This window comes from Dermatophagoides farinae, chromosome 3, assembly GCF_024713945.1.
Source record: "Dermatophagoides farinae isolate YC_2012a chromosome 3, ASM2471394v1, whole genome shotgun sequence".
In the NCBI taxonomy this organism is placed as follows: domain Eukaryota; kingdom Metazoa; phylum Arthropoda; class Arachnida; order Sarcoptiformes; family Pyroglyphidae; genus Dermatophagoides; species Dermatophagoides farinae.
The window spans coordinates 5176811-5199503 of NC_134679.1; the positions used below are offsets into that span (position 1 = coordinate 5176811).

The following is a 22693-nucleotide window of genomic DNA, read 5'->3' on the forward strand; positions in this document are numbered from 1 at the left end:
CTGAATAGGATCAATTACCCCAATCATGATAATGATTGTCATATCATATCGATTACACAATGTAAAATATGACCCCTTATAAAATATGACCTTGACGTATGATGACCCATTACTGGTGATGATTAATAATCGACGATCCATGATTCAAATTCGAATATGCGCGTTAGATTTTTAATTTCTAATGTTTGTTCATTTAATTGTTAACAATTTTTGGACACACTGGACTGAGCATCTAAGGAAATTACAAAATAGCCAAGTATAATGAAAACTCGTCTCATTGCTAAATTTGTAACATCGTACTTGGAACAAATAAGAGTGAACAAGTGGGATTATCGTTTGATTATTGCTCCAGGTGTTGCCTAAACATTTTTCTTTGACTGGACTAGCCCATATGATTTTACGTAACATAAGAAAATTTTGAATCGATGGATAAATTGCAAAGAAAGAACCCATCTGTTTACAATAAAAAAAATTCATTGAATGACTCATACAAATGGGTACCTTGTGAAAGAGAAATTACACAATGGAAAGCAACTTATAAATATTGCTTTCATCATTTGTTAGTCATTATCTTAATGGCCAATGATCATTTGCATCATGTGTGGCTTAGATGAACGATACGATTATGTTGGCAGAGTCCATCAATCGAGTTCAACAAGCTATTCGGTGTTTGTGTATTTGTGGTCATTTCTTTCCTCATTCAATCTAATCCTCGTTGTTTGTGATGATTGGCTAATGTGCTTGATTATGAAATTTCATATGTCATTTCAGTTTAAATTCATTTTTCGTTGATTAGATTAATGTTTTTCAACATCCTATGACCATTCATAGAAACAAATGAAAAAACAATGTACACCTTTCTTGAATTTCCTCGTAATTTTCGATTATTTCCTTTTTTTGAATAATTTTTTCGAATGTTGTTTTTTAATTTGTCGATTTTTTCAATAAATTTGCAATTTCAAACAAATTCATAAACAAATTGTCATTTGCAAGATCGGAACTCGATAACAGATTTCAGCATATATTTATGGGTACGTGAGTTTGGTTGAATAAAAATTACAATTTGTTTGGTTTTTTTTCATTATTACAAATATCCGTTGGTTTATTTATATTTGTTATCATCCGTTTTTTCACATTAATTTCATGATCTCATTGTTTATAACGACGAAAAATAACGATGAACGGCCAACAAAACGATTGCAAGTCTTTTTTACAAAAACAGGAAACCTATTTATGTTGAATGAAGTGCTGAAAGTATTGATTCTATCAATTTGAATGTGATCAATATGGTGTATACATATGCATATGTTTATGTTATCTGACTATGATCTCGATATCGATGACAATGACACAGTCAACATTGGCATCGGTACCGGATAAAATATTGTTGTTTCCTTATCGAATGAATTGGAGCTCAGATTCTGAAGGAAACGAAGCTGAAAAGACATTGGTTCCACGGACATGATTTCCGAAGCTTCTTTTAATCCATACGATGCTTTAAGATCTCCTTTGGCAGCAATAATCTACGAAAGAGATTTTAATGGTAATGATTTAGAATTAATCATACAGTTAATTATTGGGGATGTGAATCGTGATCATTTCACGTCATTGATGGTCAAACACAATAACTAGGACGCACAATCATTTCGAAAGTCTTTTGCAATCTATAGCTTTGTCTTTCAGGACAAGTTTGTATCCGAAACATGCTAATTATGCTTTAATCATCATCATCATCATCATCGTGATGTTCATTACCTTAGCTCTTGCATCTCGTGTTGTTTCAGCTTCCACAGCCATTGACCTTTGCATTGATGAAGGAAGTCGAACATCTTTACTGAATACAAAAGATGAGAAAGAGAAACAATGAAAGAAAATGTTAAATTGTAATGGATAATGATCCTTACACTTCAACTCTTTCGATTTTAACTCCTGTGAATACAATAAAAAATCAGTGAAAATTGGAGACATTGATGTTGATAATATATTTACCCCATGATTTGGTTACCGTGTCGACCATCTCGTTGATATCGATTCCAATCTTATTTCGATCATAAAGAATTTCCGACAATGTTTTTGTACCTAAAACGTTTCTTAAAGTAACTGAAGTAAGAAGCTGTGTTGCTTGGCCATAATCGAAAACATTCGATACGGCTATAGTGGGCAGCCATATTCGATAGAAAAGTACAGCATCAACCGATATAGTGACCGAATCTTTGGTCAAAACCTTGAAGAAAGAGTGAAAACGTGAAAGATGGAGAAATATAATTGTTATATGCTACAAACAACTATTTTAAATAAATTTGATGATTACTTCTTGTGGGGGTATATCGTAGGTGATTGTCCGTAAATCAACAACTGAATAATCATCGATGCATGGCAATACGAAAAACAATCCTGGACCTATCCACACATCATATTAATTCGGTCATTAATTCAATTTTAAAATTAACACTTTTACCTCTGGTTCCGCATCCAACCAATTTTCCCAGTCGAAATATGACGGCCCTTTCATATTCTTGGGCAATCTAGCCATGAAGAAGTTGAAAAATCATAAATCAAAAGAAAAAAAAAATGGTGAGACAATCGTTAGTATAGCAATGTGTGAATGAAAAAAAAACCTTACCTTGAAACACATGAACAAACTTATAGGAAAGGTGGAAACCAATAACAAATACGAGCCTAATATTAATAAATTCTCAAATAAACTTGATTCCGGTTGTTGGACACGATTATTATGATCGCTATAACTATCGGTCACTTGAGTGGACATACGTGCAAAAATTTGCTGATCATTATCACGCTGAATAGTTGTTATAGTGGCCATTGTTTTCTTCTTTCTGACTGACATATGACTCTATTAAGCAAAAGAAAAACTGATCTTGTTGTTGATCGCCAATCAAATGTGGTTGCCCATGGATATATCGACCCTGTATGGTGGTGTTTGCGTTTTAATGTGGACGCGGTTTGGATCGATTTAAATCAATTGTCTTTTTTTCTATTGTAATGACGTGGTACGACTTTTCACGTAGTATAGCAAATTGATTTCTTTGCTACGGAATCCGCGAGTAATGATAAATAAATCAAGGCAACAAATATGAATGAAAACATGAAAAAAGTTTTTATTGATTATTTTTTAAAATAATATTTATGAACACACAATGGCCAATTTCAATTATTATTATCGTCATTGTCATCATCACTGCCAACATCATCATCATCATCATCATCACCACCATTATCATCATCATCGATATCGTTGTCGTCTTCATCACTGTCATCATCGTTATTGTTGTCATCCCAGCCAAGTGATTTAGAATCATCATTTGTTGGATGACCATTTATTTCAAGATCTTTTTTCTTGTACTCGGTTATCAATGTTTCCATTCTATCCTTGGCTTCAACGGAATTTCTTTCCAATTGTTCAATCAAACCGGCATCATTTTCAATGGCCACTGTAGAATCTGGTGAATCTGTATAATTTAGTATATGATAATTATCCAGACATTCACATTGGATAGAGCTACGTCTTTTGTCCATCTCATCAATTATATGCCGATAGATTCGAATGAGAACATCATCTGTTAGCTGAAAGTCAATTTTTTTGGCATTCAGTTGGTCTGAAATGGCTTCTTTGAGATCAAAAATGGTGAACATGGGCAGCTTGATTACTGTTAGCTTTTTGGATTGTAACGTTTCATTTTCGGCTTTACTTAATGAAAAAAGATACTGATTAAAATAGTCTTCAACAATTTGATTTAATTGAGGATCGTCTAATTGATTATATGTAAATTTTCTGTACAACTGTGAACCAGAATCCGTTGACCGATTTAATAATGTTTCTCGTCGCTGCCATATTTGTACGGCTTGCTTCTCGAGACGTGGTATGTATTTAGTGAACACTGTTTCGTCTTCCATTTCATCCAATGTTAATGGTCTTAATTGGCATTCAAAAAGTTTATCCTGAATTTTTTTCAAATGTAGAGTCAATTTATTAATTTTCCGTTGTGTTTTTCTATCCAATCCAACTTTGGAATGTTCACTTTTTGTTGGAAGTGTGAATCGGTACAATTCTTTCATCAAATCGTTATGCAAAGTGATGGCAATGTTTACTATGGAAGAATTAGCATTTTTTGACAAATCGTCCGTAAATGAATCAAATAATCTGATGAATTGTGGATTCTTGATAAAATCTCTACAATTGGCTTTAAGTTTATCAATAATAGAAGTCAATTTGGTGAGGCTAGCTTCGTACAAATCAGGATCAGTGACAATTTCACCAAACATTTTCATGTACTAGAAATTCAAATTTTGAAAAAATAAAAAGATGGAATGAAAATCAAATTGATTAATCTTACCTGTCGAATGGAATCTTGTGCTTTTGTCAACTGTTCATCTCCAGTTTCATCAGGGAACAATCGGTAGTTTTCAAAACATTCTTTCACGTCATTTTTTATTTTCTTCTCGATCTTCATATATAATAAATTTATAATTGTAATTGATAATCATCAAATTATTTATAAAAGTTTTTACTCACTGTAGATGATGTTAATGAGATAAAATCAATCTTTCTTTTACAATTTGAATCCATTTGTTCAGTTGATGTTTTTTTTATTTCAACAAAAACTTAGGAAAAAACTTTCATGTTTCGAATGGATCGAAACATTTGTGGCTCCAAATAGCGGTTAACAAACCAACTAAGTGGAAATAGTCATTTATTCAAAATTGAATTGAAGCGCGTTGATTTTGTTATCGAATAAATTAAAATTCGAAATTTCAAATTCACATACTAATCATTTGCATTTATTATTATCGTTTATAATTGTTATAAATTGTTATTTGTTAAATTCTTGTCATGGCTATTGTATGTGAATCACCATTTTCGATTGAACAACAAGAATGGCCATCACAATGTTCATCGATGGAAAAATTACTTGACTATGAAACCATTATGAAATGTTTGATACAACGATGCATACAGATTTGTAAGGAAAAATTCCGTTTGATAGTGGCCAATTTAAGAATTCAATCAAGTCAATTCTACAATAATGAAACATCATCAAAACTAAGCATTGGAGCCGAAGAATGGAACGAATGTGAAAAAGCTCGCAAAGATTATATCGAATGTCAACAGAACCATTGTCAAGAAATGCAAACAAGCATCCGACAAGTTGTGGACCGATTCGCTAATATATTCAACAGCAGCAGTCATTATTATACCACGACTCAAGCAACTATAGATTGGATTCGTGGCCGTCGTTTCGCCGTGACAGCCGATGATCGAGATGATTATAAATTTCTTCAAAAAAAGCCAAATACAACCATCATCATAAATAAAACCGATTCATATGATCAAAATGATCTCATCAGTGGATCAACCATGGTGATTAACACCATGTGGCTGCAGTGGATATTTTTGATTTGGACTTTTTTGATCGCCATCGTATTGCTATTGTCGACAATAAAATACTATCTTAGGCGAAACGTAACAACCTATAAAACTACCATCAGCCATAAAGATAATAATGGTTACGAAATGTGAGAGAGAGAGAGAGAAATCTAGTTTAGATTTTTTGAATTAAATAATAATTTATTCATTGGATTTGGCAATTGTTAAACACAATTGACATTGATTGCATGGCTTAAGATTGAAACGTCGTAACCATCTTAGACGTTGTTGGCCACTACATTCTGGTATTTGGTTAGATATACGTAATGTATCGCCTGCTCCAATTCTGGTTGATGCTTTGTAAATAATCTTACCATAACGGCAATAATGACGTTCAACATTCGCTTCGGTTGGACATACGGTTTGCAGACGGGCACTAAATGCTCCCAGTGCTCGGCCGACATTTTCTTGATATACGACATTACGTCGATAATGATGTGGATTGTTATGTGCAGTAGTCATCATGGATTGTTTGATTAGGTCATGATGACCGATTGGCGAATGTTTAAATCGGTACATGGTAGCGAATACGATCCGTATCAATCGTATTAGATCATCCATTTCAACAGGATGTTTTTCTGATTGATTTTCCTCATTAACAGAACGGATTGCTTCCATATCTAGTCTAGAAAGTCGGAATTTATGTGCTATGATCATAGCCAATCGGATTGAATCAAAAAGCATTTTTCGACAATCATCAGCTTCGGGCAGTTGCAAATCTATTTGACCGATAGTTGAATAGGGTAAATCAAGCATCAATTGGGTGAACACAGTCATCATGAAAGGAAGTTTGACAGGATATCTTAAACCATGATCATAGGCTCTTATTACATCCACACGTGAAGCGTCAATAATCAATCGTATGGGCAACGATGCAAACAAATCATACACTAATGCAACAATATGATCATTGTTAAAATGTTCATAGATGATCGATGTAGATAGTGTACAAGTTCTGGGATGGCTAGTGGCCGCGGCCATACGCTCACAGACTACATTACAGAAAACAGATTCTGAACACATGGAACATGGTATAAAATGATGTGATAATCGGCGCCTACAATAGGCACAATACTTTTTCCAATACATTCGTTTCACCGAAAAGGCAACAATTTTTTCATAGAAAATGGTTTCTCCTTTTTGTATTGGCCGTGATGCACATAGATAACGACCATCCATACTGTTAAAGTGAGCAGCTGCGAATATATCTGAATATGCAAATTCTTGATGCGCCTTTATGGAATTATATTTGATTAGTTATTGAGTGTGAGATAAAGTGAAAGAAAGGATCGGCTTACCTTAGCTGTATCCATTGATATGCTTACCAAATCATCATCCATTGATGGTTGCTTTTGGCCTGGAATTCCTTGAATAATCTGTTGATTTCTAAGCTTTTTAATCACGTCTTCTGAATCAATGGGTAAACCTTCTCTTTTCAATCGTCTTAAAACTGATCCATATGACCGAAATAAAATTGAATTGGCATTTGATCCGCGCATGAATTCGATTATTTGACTGGATGATCCTCGCTGTTGTTCACTGTTAGGTGAATAATCAAAATAAGCTAGCAGTTGTAATTCTCGGATCAATTGTTGATAGCGTTGTAAGTGATTTTCACGTTTCAATGAGCCCAATGATTGATATGATGGATTGGTCAACAGACGATAGTAACATTTGACCGCATAGTAGAATAATTGTTGTGATAAACGAACATCCGCAGAAGCGTTAACTGTGGATAATGAACTAATGCTATGCTCAGATTTTTGTTGACAAACCTGAGATAATAATATGTCCAAATCATGTGCAGCTGTTAGATATTTGGATGCTTGCATGCATACAAGCATTCGTTGCCAATATGCCTGTACAACCTGTTCATCATCACCTATACGTATCAACTTGGTTAATAATTTAAATCGGATTTGTAGATCATTCTCATCGTCCACCAGCTTAAATAATTTTTCACCATCTTGTCGCTGTTTACTGTTCCGTTCAGCCAGTTGATTTGTCCATCGTTTAAATTCATCATTAATGTTGTAAAGAGCATCGAACATGGATCGATTAGATAACAATTGTGTCAACATATCATCAATCGTACGAAGTGAATTATGTTGCTGTAAGAAAGTTGTCAATTGAATTTGGAACATATGTTCTTTGGTTTCAATTCGAAGATCAATTGAACCTGGAGCGATTGTCGTTGCGATCCTTTCACGTTTTAATTGTCTTAGCAATTGTTGCCACATTCGTTTTGCACGTAACATTGCCATTTTACTCCTACGCATAGATGCATAAATTTTATCAATCATTTGTTCTCGTTGTTCGAATGTAGCCAATTCGAATCGACGATAACGATGAAATTTTTTTGAATCTGTTCTTTCCAATGGAAACATAAATCCTGTATAACCACAAGCTAACTGTTGCATTAATTGTCGAAAACCATTTGGATCATTATTTAGATAATAGTCGATACGTTCTTTACGTTTTTGATATCGACGGGTATAACTTGGAATGTGGACGTTCATGGTCGCCATTATCGTAAATCAAAAATACATCAACGAATAAAATCGAATTTATTCACAATTTGTGGCATTCAAATAGTACTTAATCTAATACTATTTACCATTGTATTTATAATGTTGAACAATAGTTGAACAATGACTTTTCGATATGCATGGTTAGTCTGAAAAACAAGTTAACAATTTGGCAACAATGTCACCATCGACAATATGGTCTGGATATATCCGTTCTAAACAACGAACGTAATGCTGATCATATTGTCGTGCCTGTTTTAATCGATACTCCAACCATCTAGAAGCTAGCCAATGGAACCATTTATAACGTGAACAATGTCTATAGGCAAACACAGTAAATCCATAATGGACTTTGGATAGATAATTTTTTAATTGAATATCATCCTCATCAATAGCTGGTGCTAGCGTTGTAGACCATACAAATCGGCAACCATATCTCATCATAACGTTGTAATTGATAAAAGGTTCGAGTTGACCGAGCGATTGGAATATGGCCTGAGACATCCGTCGTGCTGTGACAATTATCGATTCATCATTGGATTTCATCATAAGCGTCGGCAGCCATTCTTCTCGAAAAATTTGCTCGCACATTTCGACAATTTCAACATTCGACCCTGCGCAAAGATTAAATGTATCATCAATACCAAGACAATGGCCAATTGTACGCCAAAAATGAAACACACAATGTACGTCTCGTTGGGTCAAAAGGTTGAATCCAAGCTTTGATCGGAAATGAGTAAATAAGCTGATGATAAATTAATAAACACGATTCATACCTGTTTGGGAAAGATGGCAAACAAACCAATAAATGCAAATTGCCCATTGTGCATTCGATGTTGATTCATCCAACATGGTTCAGTTGAAGACGATAATTTATTTAATTTTCTTGATACCTGGCCATGCATTTGGCGTACCGTTAGCAACGATCTGTATGCTTTGCTTTCCTTATCAAATGGATAATGTTCAAACCAAGTAATGATATGTTCGATTGTTGTTAGATATCTTTGAAACAAATGAGCCACCGATTTCGATTTACCCGTACTCATCAAAGGAATCAGTTCAGCTGGATTATAAAATGTCAACGCCAAACCATAAATAAAGCTCAATATGAATCTAATAGAAACAAGACATTCAGGTAACAAATACATCATTGCAATTGCCAGAGACTTACGTGCTTTTGTATGTATAGAATAGCTGCTGTGCTCGACGGAAATTATCTGGATCAAACCATTCCGGTGGTCGTAGGTATTCATTTTTATCGTGATGAATATCACATTGAACACTGTTCGCATTCTCTAAAATATGAGTCCGTCTCTGTTTAATACGTTCAAACAAATTCATGGCTTAAATTTGTATATGTTCGTCATGTTTGAGATTGAAATGACTAATGGTCACCATAAGTTGATAAAAAATTCAGCTTAAACTTAAACATGGCCTTGTATAATTCCGTCTTTCTCTTTTCATTTAACAATTTATTTATATCCGTTCATGTCGTCATGTATCTTATTTATTGTATTGTAGTTACAATAACTAATAACTAACTTTAGTTACAATAATGAAGCAATAAACTGAAAACAATAAACCTATATGTCGACATATGTTCATTAAAAAAAAATAAATGAATTTTCTGATGGTTCTCTTACCATTAATTCAACTAATTAATGTTGCCGCGGTGACTAATGATGAAGCATATTTTCGAAGAAATTGAAATGGAATTTTATCAACTAAATACATGCTTGGAACAATCCATTTGGTGAAGACATTTTCATTCGACAATTAGCTATTGGAAAATCAAAAAGTAAAAAATGTCTGGATTCCTATGGCTAACAAAACAACCATGGATGGATGTCCTATACCGGTGGTTTGCTCCTTATCAGCTACGTTATACTAATGCATTCACTCAAACCACATTAAATCAGATAAATCATCATCGCCGATATCGGTTTGAGATTTGTCGTCGACAATTACCAACCATATCTCTGATGGTTTTGATGGTGATGATCATCATATTTCTTGACCACGATGAACAGCTAACCATAATATGGGCGATTAAACAGAGCAATGTTTTCAATATTTGGTTTGGTCATCAATTCACTCGTGTCATTGTATGCTGTTATCTTATTTTTCTTAGCTATGGATCCATAATGATCATGCATCGTTTTCTACCTTTTTGTCATAACAAATGGAACAATATGGTACTGAAGGATTTACTTGAATATCATAATCGAAAGTTGCCAGCATGTCGATTGCGACTACTTCGTGGTTGTGATTCAAATACATTGAAGCATATCGACTGGACCTTGTTTGGTCTTGAGATTATATTTACGCTAGCTCCGATCATTTATGGTACTTATTGCTTTGTTGTTTTTATCAAAATGATTTCAGAATTTGTAATCATTATTTTTTGTTGATGTTTGTAGCAATAGTAGCTTTGATTGCGTCTGCTATTTTCGTCTATCAATTGTACCATAATCCACCGGCAACTCTATTGGTAGCAATCATGGAATTATATGTGTTTGGAATCGGTATTATAGTCATATTTATAATTATAAGTGGTGCTCTTTGGTTATTTATCGATGCAGAATTGCGAACCATATACTTTCAGGATTGTTTTATTCAGCTTAATTCATTAATGAACGCTTCGGTACGAGATATTCATAATGTACGACGACGAAAATGTAAATATTTAGACCATTCAGGCGAATGGGAAAGACGATTAATGCATTTCATGTATCGTCACAATTTTCTTTGTTGGTTTCTACAGCGTATGAATCCATGGTGGAAACGAAGAAATCTAATTTGTGTTATCATAACCATACCGAACAATGCAATGATGGTCAATCTATTGCTTTTTCAAACGTTTGAGCCACGAAGATTTCTCGTCTTATTTGCTTTCACCGTATTGCAATTAGTGTTGGCAGCCATTGCCGAAGGAATTATACCGGCAATCAATTATTATGCCATTGGTGCTCGACAATCCATGTACGCATACTTGGCTTTATTACCTCAGCACTCAGCATCATTTTCAGTCAGATCGAATCTCAAAGCATTAAGCTATTTGGAACGTATCACATCTGATCGAATGACCATTGGCGTCCAGATTGGCATCGAGCAATTTGTCATCACATATGCTTCTTATTGGCAGGTAAGTCATTATTACTTTTTCCATTTATTCAAATTTACCCTCATTACTTTATAGTTCATTGGGCTTTACGTGGGATATTTTTTTCGAACCATCAAACTGTTTTCGTCAAACAGGGCCTGAACCAGAACTTTGAACCTGGCTTTCATCATTTCATTGTCGATCAATTTTATTGTCGCTTGATTCCTAATTATTGTAATAATAATTGTCAATAACACTAACGGATTACTTAGAAATTGACACATGAATTCTGTTTTTAAAAAAAATGTTTGAATCAAATGATAAATGAAAAACTTGACAATCAATTAATGTACAGGTTTCTCTTGAATTGTGCTAAAATAAACAATTCTTAATTAGTTGGCTTGCCAATCGGTTATAATTTATTCGCTAAATAATGGTTGCATAATACAATAAAAGAGTGCAATTGGCAAACTTTTTTTTCAATTTTATCAAGCCCAAAGACGGAGAGAAAGTGATAAATTCACAAGAATTTGAAACCAACATAGTTCGCTTTATGATTGTATGGTAATGAAAATTCTTGTATGCATTCATGCTAATGATCAGAGCAAAACAAACATGTCAGGCTTTTATTGGCTCACTAATCAACCATGGGTGGATATCTTCTATCGATGGCTTTCACCATATCAATTACGTTTTGCTACCGATTTCACTCAAACAACATTGGTTCAGATCAATTACCGTCGTCGATTTAGATTTGAAATATGTCGTCGTTTATTTCCCCTAATATCGATGATGTTATTCATGGTTATGGTATTCTTGTTCATTGATCATGATCACATTGTTATCATTAAAGCACTAAAAGAATCTAACGTATTTAACATTTGGTTTGGTCAAAAATTCACCCGTATTGTCATTCTGTGTTATATGCTTTACTTAATGTATGGCTTGGTCATAATCGTACATCGATTTTTGCCCCGATATCAGAGCAAATGGGTAAATTCGCTTATAAAAGAATTACTCGAATATCATAATGGAATAAAACCGATAACTTATACGACCCTATTACGTCAATGTGATCAAAGTACTTTGAAACACATTGATTGGACTGTTTTTGGTATCGAAATCATCTATAAAGCCATTCCTTTGGCTCATGGTAAGTAATATAAATGTAGCATATTATTTTATTCATTCAGAACAATTTTGACAATAAATAAATGTAGGGCTTGTTGCATTTTTGGTTGCCATTTTATTTGTTATGCAGCTGTATTATGATCCACCGAGAACCATGTTGATTGCCATTATTGAATCGTATATTTTCATCAACGGTATAACGGTAGCAAGAATTATCGTAACGGCATCATGTTGGTTGCTTTTCATTTCGGAATTACGTTGTGTGTATCTACAAGATCGTTTTATGCATTTAAATTCACTGATGAAAAATCTTCATAAGGCTTCTCTTGAAATGACATGCAACAGATATAATGGTCGCAATATAATTTCAAATCAAAGAATACATTCGTATAGTATACATAGGCTAGTGTATTTCTTACATAATCATAATTCTCTTTGTTGGTTTCTGAACAAAATGAATGGTCATTGGAGTGAATGTAATATGTTATGCATGGTGTTTAACATACCAAACAATGCCATGATGACCAATCTGTTATTGTTTCAGAAATTCGATGCTCGTCGTTTTCTGGTATTATTCTTATTTACAGTGATTCAATTCGTCATGGCTACCATTGCCATTGGAATTATTCCACCAATTCATTATTATGCTATCGGCTGTCGGCAACATTTATTTTTCTGTTTATGCCGTTTTTCACAATACACACGTCCAATTCTATCGGTCCGGTTACAACTTAAATCATTTGTTTATGTGGAACGAGTTACATCGCCTCGTATGGAGATTGGTATCGAAATCGCTCCACGACAACCTGTTATCACTTATGCATCTTATTGGCAGGTAAACAATTCGAAAACGATATGGGTTTTTTTTTGTTAATGATCTTTTATTTTATTCATAGTTTTTTGTTCTCTACATTGGTTACTTTGCTAGGATCGTAAAATTGTTTCGTCAAGCTTTGTAAACAACTATGATTTTTGAAATAATTGATGTATAAACATAAAATAGCTGATGTAAGACAAAACGAACTAGAATTAAAAGAAAGCAATAGTTAGATCCATCATTGATGATTAATTGAGAGTAAATGTGACAAACCTTTAAAGCTAAATAATGGGTAACACAGAATGGACCGATATTTATGCCAATTTGTATGGTTTTAGATGTCAAACGTTGTGTATATGTTTGTAGCTTAAGATAACATCGAAATGTCATTAAACGGAATTTTTGTCTCTCATCAATAGCCAACAGAGTGTATAAGGTTTGATTTATCTGTATGATATTTCGATGCAATTGTATGGGCAACCAAGCGACGATAATTGAAGGCCAAATGGTTAAATTTGATACATATATTATGATGAGAAGAAGATTTGGGAAAGCGAATTCATTGCTATGGAACACCATTAGATCACTCATTATGACATGAATCGGGAATAAGAATACAAACACATAGCAGTATATAAAATTAATTTGGTTATTGACAGCGAATAACCATTTGATCATAAAGTCATGATGTTGCAAAAATGAATGCAATAATAGCCGACACCACCTTGGTGGCATATGATCTTTATGTTTGTTTATCCTATTTAGAACGTGATTCCAGTAACTGAATTGATATTGGAAAAAAATCAATTCAGTTAGATAGGAGAATATGATACAAATAGCAGCCGAAACAATCGATCGGCCTGTAATTGTTCCAATCACTACAATCATGTAATCGAAAATGATAACCGCAACATTAGATGGTGGCTGGATGCTCTCTAGATATGTCAAGACCAATAAATAAGATGTGGCCACAATTCCTATCAGAAATCAAACATTTAGTCAATAAAAAAAATACAATGCATTTGCACACAAACACACACACACCATAGAGAATGGGACCAAATCGCATGAGAAATTCGCCAATCTGGACAATTTGTTTCAAACGTTTCAATGTCACTGGATCACAGTCTTTGAGATGCCCACGCCCATTTGAATCAATATTTCCTTTGTTGTAATAGATGGTGAAAACTTCTCGTATGAGTATTTCACCCTTCTCGCTTAACGGCATTTTATAACGGACATATACAATAAACAAACCAAACATGATAACCAACACGTGACATGAGAACATTATTTTTCCGAACTTTGGGTGAAAACCCAGCTTAAAGATAAAGCTTTCGTGTATTAGCCGCATCAAATAGAGATCGGTTCGATCAATAAATAACGCTAAAAAAGCAGCTACTAAACCTGTGTATAACATGATTACTGTTCGAATTATAAACTCGTAACGATAATCACTAGATTGTCGACAATCAATCGCTCGAATAATTGTCTGATGATATGATACGGGTGTAACAGGTCCAATCCAATGACTGATTTTAACAAGTGAAAATGATGCAATATTTTTGATCTTCATTTTTAGAAAATGTTTAGTGCTTTGTGTTCGAATGAGTATAGTCAAATGACAAAGAATTCGATTATGATAATTGTGTTTTTTTTCTACATACTATTGAATGAATGATTTGTTTCCATAGCTAAGGAAGTTTGTGAATGTGAAAAAAATTCAAATTATAGTCAATATAAATTATCATCAATCAGAACTTTACGAGCAAGACGATCGATATGATCATCGATTGAGGTTTGTATAAAAAGAAAAATAAGACTATTTATCAAACATATCATTTTTAATTGAACATTTATTTTTTATTGATTCATTTAAGAATTATCGTTATACTTGGAGTAATATGATTTTTTGGTAGAATCAAACTTTTAGTGCAATTAGCTACATCAATTACGATGATGATTTTATTCGATTACAGCGGAAATGTCATGTTCAAATCATTTTAATTCCAATTTCCAAATTCCAGACGTTCATCCATTTTTTTAATATTTTCTTTTTTACAGTTTATAATGATATAATGATTCTTTTCCCAATTAATCATATCCATCTACAATTCATCATAGTTTCCACGTCAACCACAATTCTAGATAATAAATGTGGAATAACTTAACTTTGAAAAAAAAACTTTAGAATTGGTGAAATTATTGCTTTTTTTAATGTTCATCTCATAATAAACAAATTAAATGACACCATTAAATTTATAGTGAGAAAAAAGTGAAAGTGTATTGATTGTATTTTATATAAAATTTATTCATTTCAATTTTTAATGCATATCGGTCGATTCGATAACAAAATCGCTACCATCACGATTTCGAGATTTGAACAATTCTCGACGAATTTCAGGTGTGATAGCGTGATGAGTTTGCACACGTAAAAGCTCTAACAATGATTCTTTTTGTTCACAGGAAAGATCATTTTTGTAGTTCTGTACGAATGCCAATAAACATTGATGCCATAGAACGGGTAACGTTGATCGGCGATCATTCAGAAATCGATAGAAATGATAAAATAGAGCGTCAATCACCCGATATGGAAGAGCATACTTTTTCTGGATCAAAATATTTAGAAAGATAGAATTTGCCCCACTATAATCCATTTCGGCAATCTTTAACATAGCAGCACATGAGTGCAACAATGGGATATGATTACGTGCCATGATCGATCCGATAATGACAGCTTCTCGTAATGTACAATCGCCCGATTCACAGAGCGGTATAATGATGCCTTTGAAGAAGGCTCCAGGTTTGAACAAGGCCTTCTTTAAAGCCTGATAAAGGTGAAAGTTGAGCCGTTTATACTCTTCGATATCGTCACGTATTCTTGGCACTAATACCAGATTGAAGAAACGCTGCGCCATACGCTCCTTGAGGTTCGATGCAAACAACCGAGTAGCTTGGAACATGGCCGCTGCTGTCCAGCAATCAGGTTCAGTGATGAACAATACCTGTTCCCAATTGGCTAATGCAGGTATTATCTTAAAAGCTTTAGGCAATCGCCCGTTGCGATACCGTTGTAGTACCACTTTAACACCGCGATACAGATCCACTACACGATCATCCAATTCAGAGCCATTCGAACCGGATTGTACTGCTTGTTCATTGTTAAGCATCGTGCTCAATTCATCTTCTTTCTCTTTCAATTTATCACGAATATAATCGGCCAAGGATTTCCGTTTAAGATTATCCTTCATCATGAACATTTCCAATGCTCGTTCATCTTCCTTGTTCAGTTTTAATTCTTCATAGAACGATTCATACACGTCACGAGCTGATTCTTCATCTTCATCTAACAAATCGTAATCATCGTGGTTAACATCATCAGCTTCACGATCAGAAAAATTTCCAGATAAATCTAATTTGGTATCTTTGTTTCTAACCATTTTCGATGGATCATGAAGACCGAATTCTTCTTCCAGTTCATTCTGTTGTAATTGTGCTTGTTCTAAGATTTTTCTTGAAGTTTTAGGATCAATGAACTAAAAGAATGGAAGAAGCAATTGTTTTAGTCAAACATCAGCAATAATCTCACACTTACTTCAGTATCCTCAGTTCGGAGACCATCTTTGATGGCAAATTTTGGTTTTTTATCCGGACGTTCCTGTGGATAAACAGTGCGTGTTCGATTCTTGTTTGGTTTACGTTTCATTTTCGGCATTTTCAAATTGAATGTCTCACGATGATCAGGTTGCAAAAATAGACGTAAATGAAACTCTAGTTATTCAGTTATTCAATTCAGTGATCGATTCAATCAATAATCAACTCCAAAATCAAGTTATCTTATCAATAATTTTTAAATAGAACGACGTATACACATTGATCACATGCTTTCTATCGTGTGCTTTTGCCATCTATGAGATAACTTTTAAACTAACAGTGTTAATTGTTTACAAAAGATGGCGATAAAACATTAAATCTAAAAAAATAGTAAAAATGATGATCTATTTAACTTCAGATGATTCACACAAATGGATATATCCATCCATCCATTGTATTGTGTATGTTTATCTCACCTAAATGTGAATTTCACTTGTAATCTAATAAATGAACTTTATGATATGGCTATAAATAATGCACAATGAACTTGATTTTTGATCTGGTAATTATAGATTTTTTATTGCCATATTTATATGACTATCAGATATTTTGGTAATATCCGTTGTCGATTATGTGGTTATTTTGGCTTGATATTATAACTATGGTGGCCATCATTATGATGGTAGCCAAGTTACAAAATGGTCAAATGATAAGCCATTATAATAGATAAAAGTATTGGACACTATTATGACTTAAAGCCAGTCATATATTGATCTAAGTTTGGTAAAGAGATCCAAAAACCTAGAAGCAATTAGGCCAACGGCCAATCACAATCGGATCGAAGACTTGAAAATTGGATAGTTTTAAAACGTATGACTAGTTTTGGAAGTGTATTTTGCTGAACAACACCATTCTTATCTATAAAAAAAATGCCTTCCGATTCATCATGCTCGCCGTATACAGCAGAAATTATTGATTCAAGAATCACAATATCCGGTAGATCAGCAAGAGATCAGGAAATCGAATCAATGGAAAACAAGAGTTCGACAATCATGATGAAGAAGAAAACTGAACAATTGGATCGAACTAATTATTTATCGACATTAATGCACATGCTCAATGGTTTTATTGGATCCGGAATACTTTCGATGCCAATCACATTTAAGAATGGTGGTCTCATTCTTGCTTCGGTCATGAATCCAATGATTGGCATTTTATCTTGTCATTGTATTCACATGTTGATTCAGATAAACGAATTATCCATCAAAATCGATGGTAGGACCACTCCTCTGGATTACCACGAAGTTCGTATTAATTATTCATCATTTCATTGTGTTTATATTTATTTCATTTTCAATTGCAGCTGGCCGAATTTGCATTCAGAATTGGTCCAAAGCTACTTCGACCATGGGCACGAATAGCTCGATACTTTGTTCTGGTGGCCATCGCATGTACTCAGATTGGTGGATGTTGTGTTTACTACCTGTTTATTGGAACAAATGTACAAAAGTTTCTATCGCAAATTTATGGCACGGAAAAAAGTCCATCAAAAGAGGCGTGCCTGGCAATGATACTGCCCATAGTGATTGGCATCAACTACATCCGTAATATACGTAGATTAACATTCCTGTCGACTATATCGAATTTCTTGCAAGTTGCCGGTATTGGAATCATATTGTATAACCTATCCACGCAGCCGTGGCCTGAATTTCCTGATCAATTGCCTAAAATTGGTGAAAAAATACCGCAATTCTTTGTGTCTTCTTTATTCATCTTCGAAGGCATTTCTTTGGTATGCATCGTTAAAAAAGTAAAACTTCATTTTTTATCTATTTTCTCTTTTCCATTACAGTCGATGAGTCTGTACAAAACAATTGATAAGGCGGAGAAATTCTCTCGTCCATTTGGCGTATTGAACGTTGGCCTATTGCTTATCGGGGCATTTTATTTCACTCTAGGATTCATGGGCTATTCATGTTATGGTTCAAATGTAGAGGCTACGATAACGGCAAATTTAACTGGAAGTCACATCAACAATACAGTACAGGTTTTGTATGCGTTGGCCGTATTGTTTACCTATCCAATAATTCTTTATGTGCCCATACAAATCTTGTGGCCAATTATGGAACGTAATTTGCGAAACAAATTCATTGTCGGCGACGGAATTCTGGCCAATCGAACAACACTGATCATAGAATTATCATTTAGAACTGGATTAGTTTTATTCACATGTAAGTTTGCCATTTTGTTGTTGAAAACACATTGATAATAATAATTATACCCTTCTGATGATGATTATGGCCAAATAGACATGTTAGCATCGGTTGTTCACAAACTCGAGCTTATTATATCGTTGATAGGAGCTATCACATCGAGTTCGATTGCCGTGATTATACCATCGACACTTCATTTGATCACCTTTTACGGTCAATGTTCATCAGGACATCAAAGAAGGTGGCTTTTAACCAAGAATTTGGCCATCATGATGGTCGGTTGGTCGGGATTTTTTCTGGGCTCTTATTACAGCCTCTGTGATATCATTGGTTCCTATCGATCTGATGATGATCTCATCATTGTTGCACAATCAACGATAGCGCCACTTGAACCTTTCCGGTCGTCTATCGAATAAATTACATTCCATGCACATCTGTCTCAATGTTCATTTAAAATATACGAAAGCCGATATTTCTTTTTCGATACTTCATGATCGATGCTTGATTCATCAATGCCAAACATACTACAGTGCGATATACACGTGGTGTGATTGTGAATTCAAGTGGAAAAATGCAATCGCCAACATGAATCGATTGGTATTGCATTTTTTTTCTTACCCAAAGATTTGATTATTTATTATTACGAATAACGATGAAGGATTCATACTGATGCATTTATTTGGTAACCCTTCACTCACATACACAAACGCACACATATACATTGATGTAGAGTTATTACAAATAACTTGGAAAAAAAAGTTAATTTCTCTTTATTCGAATCATCATATAAGCTTTATATATTCGAAGAAGAGTCCAGAATAAAATATCAAAAGTGAATGATATCCGATCAACACAAAAGAACCTGAGCTCCAGTTTATTTAATAAGTTTGAAGAGGAAAGCAAGAGAGAGAGAGAGAGAAATAATAACAAGAAATGTCTTCCAATCATCAGTTGTATGGTATGGGCATCATATTAAGTTTTGATCCAATTCTCTCGATTCCAATTTCCACATTTTGCTCACTATGTTTGTGTATGGAGATATAATAAAAATTTTTTTTTTTTTTGGCCAGTATTGCATAGGCAAACAAAAGGGTATTACTTGCTCTGCTGAATGGTTAAAAGTAAACTATTCAGTTTTAGTTGGGTATTAACTATAATTTTTGTTTTTGGGAATTGGAAATTTTTTTTTCTTTCATTCGCTTTTGTACCCAAAAACTTTTTCCAATATTTAATCATTCGATCCATTCGGGCAAGGATTGAATATTATCAACATTTCGAGAATAAAATTGTTTGTCCACCATTCGAAATAAGTTTCATCAACAACGGTAGCAGCAGCAATGGTGTGTGTCACCATCACCATATTAGATGTCAATGTGACGGATGAAAAGTTCCCCATTTTTATCATCCCCCAAACTATGAAAAACGACAGCAGCCGTCCAGCATGAATGTGATGAAAAACTTTTGATCCAAAGAATGGCTCAACAGACAAAGCCAACGAGAGAAAAAGAGAGAAAAAAAAGAAATAGAACTGGGCCTATTTCTTGGTCGTTGGTGACATAAATTATCGAATTATTATTTAGAGCTAATAATTGAGCCATTCTCACTCATTGGCTCGCTGGTCAGTCATTTCATTTTGTTTCATGACCGATCATCATTGCTTTTTTTTCTGTTATATTTATGTATATGTGTGTGTGTGTGTGTCTGACCCTAGCCATTGGTTTTTTTTCATGTGTTGGCTACTATTATTAATAAATACCATAAATCGAAACGTCTAGAGATGGTCATAGTGTTCATAGGGTAATATGAACGAGTGTGCCAAGCACGTGCTACGTGTGTGTCGACTATGTTTGTTGTAACCCGTTGAGCCACAACAATGTTCATAAATGGATGGCTGACAACAGCAATAGTAAAAAAAAAAAATTGTCGATAATGTCAAACGGATATTGCCCACCGAGCTTGTGTCTGACATCCATACCAGACAGACAAACATTAAGATATGACCAGTATCGTCTTGGACAAGTCTCGAATGACCGATGGTCTTCGAGGTCACCATCATGCTAAAATCGATCCAAGACGGTGACCAGACGATTGTCAGAATTTGCTGAGTCAACTCTTTTATGGACGTCTTGCCGGCCAAATAATAATCTACACATCCGATTCAGACATGAGCGAGTTATAGTTATGATGATGATGATGATGATGACCCCTTAGGCCATCCGTGCCTAGAATGACCAGACTGATTGAACTCAACTAATGCTTATGAACCGTATCAATTTTTTTTTCAGACCCAGTTATGTGAAAATGTCCAGTTTGTGTGATTGAAATTGAAATTTTTTTTTATTTTTTTTTCTCTTTGCCGTTATTCGCGTGGCTATTTTCGTTAGAGATAGAGGGGGTTAAATTTAGATTTACGATCTACAATTTTACAATGGCAAAAGAAGAGAAAAGAAAAAACACGACCGATCGACCCAAAACATATCGGGTTATGATAATGTGACCAGACATGATCATAATGGCTATTTTATCCAATAGTCATTGATGTGGCGCGTGTACATTCTCTCTCTTTTTCTCGCACTTTATATGTTCAGGTCAAATGTTGATGTTTTTAACTTTTTCATTCTAAAATCAAAAAAAAAAAAATTCACTCTCTTTTTTTTCTTTTTTCTATAGATATATTGAAATAGGATTTTTTTTTATTTTGAAAAATTATCATTTGTCCCATCGGTCAACAATGGTAACAGCATTTTAGATATATATGCACACACACACACACGAACCATATGCACACGTGCCAAAAAAAATTGGCTAGATGGTCAATTCGGTTGTTGGTCAGTCCATCACAAAAATAAACGTAAAATAAATAAATATATTGTAACTCTTTTCTCTTTTTGTAATTTAAAGTTGAACAAATTTTTTTTTATTTTGAATATCCTCTAGCCGTTGGCTCTTTCGAACTAATGATTGGAGAAGCACAAAAAAGTAGTCGTTTTTTTTTGATTGAGAATCGAAATCGAATCTAGTTTTGTGCTGTCCAATCATGATGTAGGCCATCAATGATTGATTTGGTCGATGATTCGATTGGTCACTGAAAAAATCGGTCAAAATGATTTTTCTTTTGACTTGATTGACTATTGAAAGAAATTGTGATTAGACGATAGAAATTCTGAATTTTTAGATTAATGATAATGGTGATAACTAGTCATGCATAACCTCTTATGGATATAACCCGTTAATTTGGTTCATCCTTCCGGTTCACTATAAATCAATAGTAATATAAAGAGAGAGATATTACAAATTACGTAATAATACCTTGTAGAAGATGGTTTTTAACAGAAATTTTTTTTTTGAAACTTTTGTCCAACTTCCGATCATCATGATTAGACATGAAATGATTGAAAAAAAAATATTAGATTTTGAATATTGTCATGTCACAAACTAAGTCAGTTGAAAGAAAGGGACAGAAAGAGAGGGAAAAAAACAAGAGTGGACATTATTAGGAACGTGCCATATGTCCTGTCATGGCAATGAAGATGATGATGATGATGATAATGATGAGTAAGTGAGGCCTCTATTGTGAATCTATGAATCGAACAGAAAAATATAATAACAACGAATCTGACATGGACAACATGAACACATACAACAACAAAAAAAAACATACACACGTGTGATCACATCTCGATATGTTCACATGGTCAACAACAACAACAACATAACCGCTGATTCGTTATTTTAACAACAATCAATAACTATAGCTCCCCGCTGCAGTCGTATAATTCAATTTTCGAAATTTGAAATAAAAAGAATGTAATCAAAGGAGTGATGATGATGATGAACACCAACAGATAATAAGCGAATAGT

The 22693-nt window shown here is 34.0% G+C and overlaps 8 protein-coding genes and 1 long non-coding RNA gene across 11 annotated transcripts; 3 read left to right on the forward strand and 6 right to left on the reverse strand.

The window, feature by feature from the left end:
• Window positions 1–887: 887 nt before the first annotated feature.
• LOC124494739 (band 7 protein AGAP004871-like) lies at window positions 888–2947 on the reverse strand. Its single transcript, XM_047057997.2, has 7 exons — window positions 2624–2947; window positions 2459–2525; window positions 2312–2400; window positions 1990–2224; window positions 1905–1929; window positions 1756–1834; window positions 888–1523 (listed from the first exon to the last, which is right to left on the reverse strand). Exons 1-7 carry the CDS (start codon window positions 2846–2848, stop codon window positions 1323–1325), a joined length of 921 nt encoding a protein of 306 aa, XP_046913953.2. The 5' UTR covers window positions 2849–2947; the 3' UTR covers window positions 888–1322.
• Window positions 2948–3099: 152 nt separating this feature from the next.
• LOC124494738 (uncharacterized) lies at window positions 3100–4667 on the reverse strand. The gene is made up of 3 exons (XM_047057996.2): window positions 4535–4667; window positions 4356–4466; window positions 3100–4293 (listed from the first exon to the last, which is right to left on the reverse strand). The coding sequence occupies exons 1-3, from the start codon at window positions 4586–4588 to the stop codon at window positions 3169–3171; spliced, it is 1290 nt and encodes a 429-aa protein (XP_046913952.2). The 5' UTR covers window positions 4589–4667; the 3' UTR covers window positions 3100–3168.
• Window positions 4668–5566: 899 nt separating this feature from the next.
• On the reverse strand, window positions 5567–8171 carry LOC124495295 (uncharacterized). 2 transcript variants are annotated; one of them, XM_075729810.1, is made up of 3 exons: window positions 8064–8171; window positions 6745–7945; window positions 5567–6679 (listed from the first exon to the last, which is right to left on the reverse strand). In XM_075729810.1, the coding sequence occupies exons 2-3, from the start codon at window positions 7864–7866 to the stop codon at window positions 5588–5590; spliced, it is 2214 nt and encodes a 737-aa protein (XP_075585925.1). In that variant the 5' UTR covers window positions 7867–7945; window positions 8064–8171; the 3' UTR covers window positions 5567–5587. The 2 variants fall into 2 exon arrangements, with proteins under 2 accessions (XP_075585925.1, XP_046914604.2); XM_047058648.2 differs by lacking the exon at window positions 8064–8171 and having other exon boundaries at window positions 6745–7974.
• LOC124495296 (uncharacterized) lies at window positions 7996–9360 on the reverse strand. The gene is made up of 3 exons (XM_047058649.2): window positions 9146–9360; window positions 8751–9087; window positions 7996–8694 (listed from the first exon to the last, which is right to left on the reverse strand). Exons 1-3 carry the CDS (start codon window positions 9313–9315, stop codon window positions 8119–8121), a joined length of 1083 nt encoding a protein of 360 aa, XP_046914605.2. The 5' UTR covers window positions 9316–9360; the 3' UTR covers window positions 7996–8118.
• A 400-nt stretch (window positions 9361–9760) lies between these two features.
• LOC124494460 (uncharacterized) lies at window positions 9761–11374 on the forward strand. Its single transcript, XM_047057630.2, has 3 exons — window positions 9761–10320; window positions 10395–11119; window positions 11174–11374. Exons 1-3 carry the CDS (start codon window positions 9780–9782, stop codon window positions 11237–11239), a joined length of 1332 nt encoding a protein of 443 aa, XP_046913586.2. The 5' UTR covers window positions 9761–9779; the 3' UTR covers window positions 11240–11374.
• A 1685-nt stretch (window positions 11375–13059) lies between these two features.
• LOC124494446 (uncharacterized) lies at window positions 13060–14347 on the reverse strand. The gene is made up of 3 exons (XM_047057611.2): window positions 14070–14347; window positions 13299–14002; window positions 13060–13231 (listed from the first exon to the last, which is right to left on the reverse strand). The coding sequence occupies exons 1-3, from the start codon at window positions 14314–14316 to the stop codon at window positions 13172–13174; spliced, it is 1011 nt and encodes a 336-aa protein (XP_046913567.2). The 5' UTR covers window positions 14317–14347; the 3' UTR covers window positions 13060–13171.
• A 407-nt stretch (window positions 14348–14754) lies between these two features.
• Window positions 14755–16537, forward strand: LOC142597422 (uncharacterized). Its single transcript, XR_012832153.1, has 2 exons — window positions 14755–14823; window positions 14906–16537. It is a non-coding gene; the product is annotated as an uncharacterized LOC142597422 (long non-coding RNA).
• Window positions 15219–16915, reverse strand: bys (Bystin). 2 transcript variants are annotated; one of them, XM_047057610.2, is made up of 2 exons: window positions 16621–16915; window positions 15219–16561 (listed from the first exon to the last, which is right to left on the reverse strand). In XM_047057610.2, the coding sequence occupies exons 1-2, from the start codon at window positions 16738–16740 to the stop codon at window positions 15350–15352; spliced, it is 1332 nt and encodes a 443-aa protein (XP_046913566.1). In that variant the 5' UTR covers window positions 16741–16915; the 3' UTR covers window positions 15219–15349. The 2 variants fall into 2 exon arrangements, with proteins under 2 accessions (XP_046913566.1, XP_075585778.1); XM_075729663.1 differs by having other exon boundaries at window positions 16615–16897.
• Window positions 16916–17413: 498 nt separating this feature from the next.
• LOC124494444 (proton-coupled amino acid transporter 1) lies at window positions 17414–19686 on the forward strand. Its single transcript, XM_047057609.2, has 4 exons — window positions 17414–17923; window positions 17983–18411; window positions 18472–18850; window positions 18929–19686. The coding sequence occupies exons 1-4, from the start codon at window positions 17549–17551 to the stop codon at window positions 19246–19248; spliced, it is 1503 nt and encodes a 500-aa protein (XP_046913565.2). The 5' UTR covers window positions 17414–17548; the 3' UTR covers window positions 19249–19686.
• The last annotated feature ends 3007 nt before the right edge of the window (window positions 19687–22693 follow it).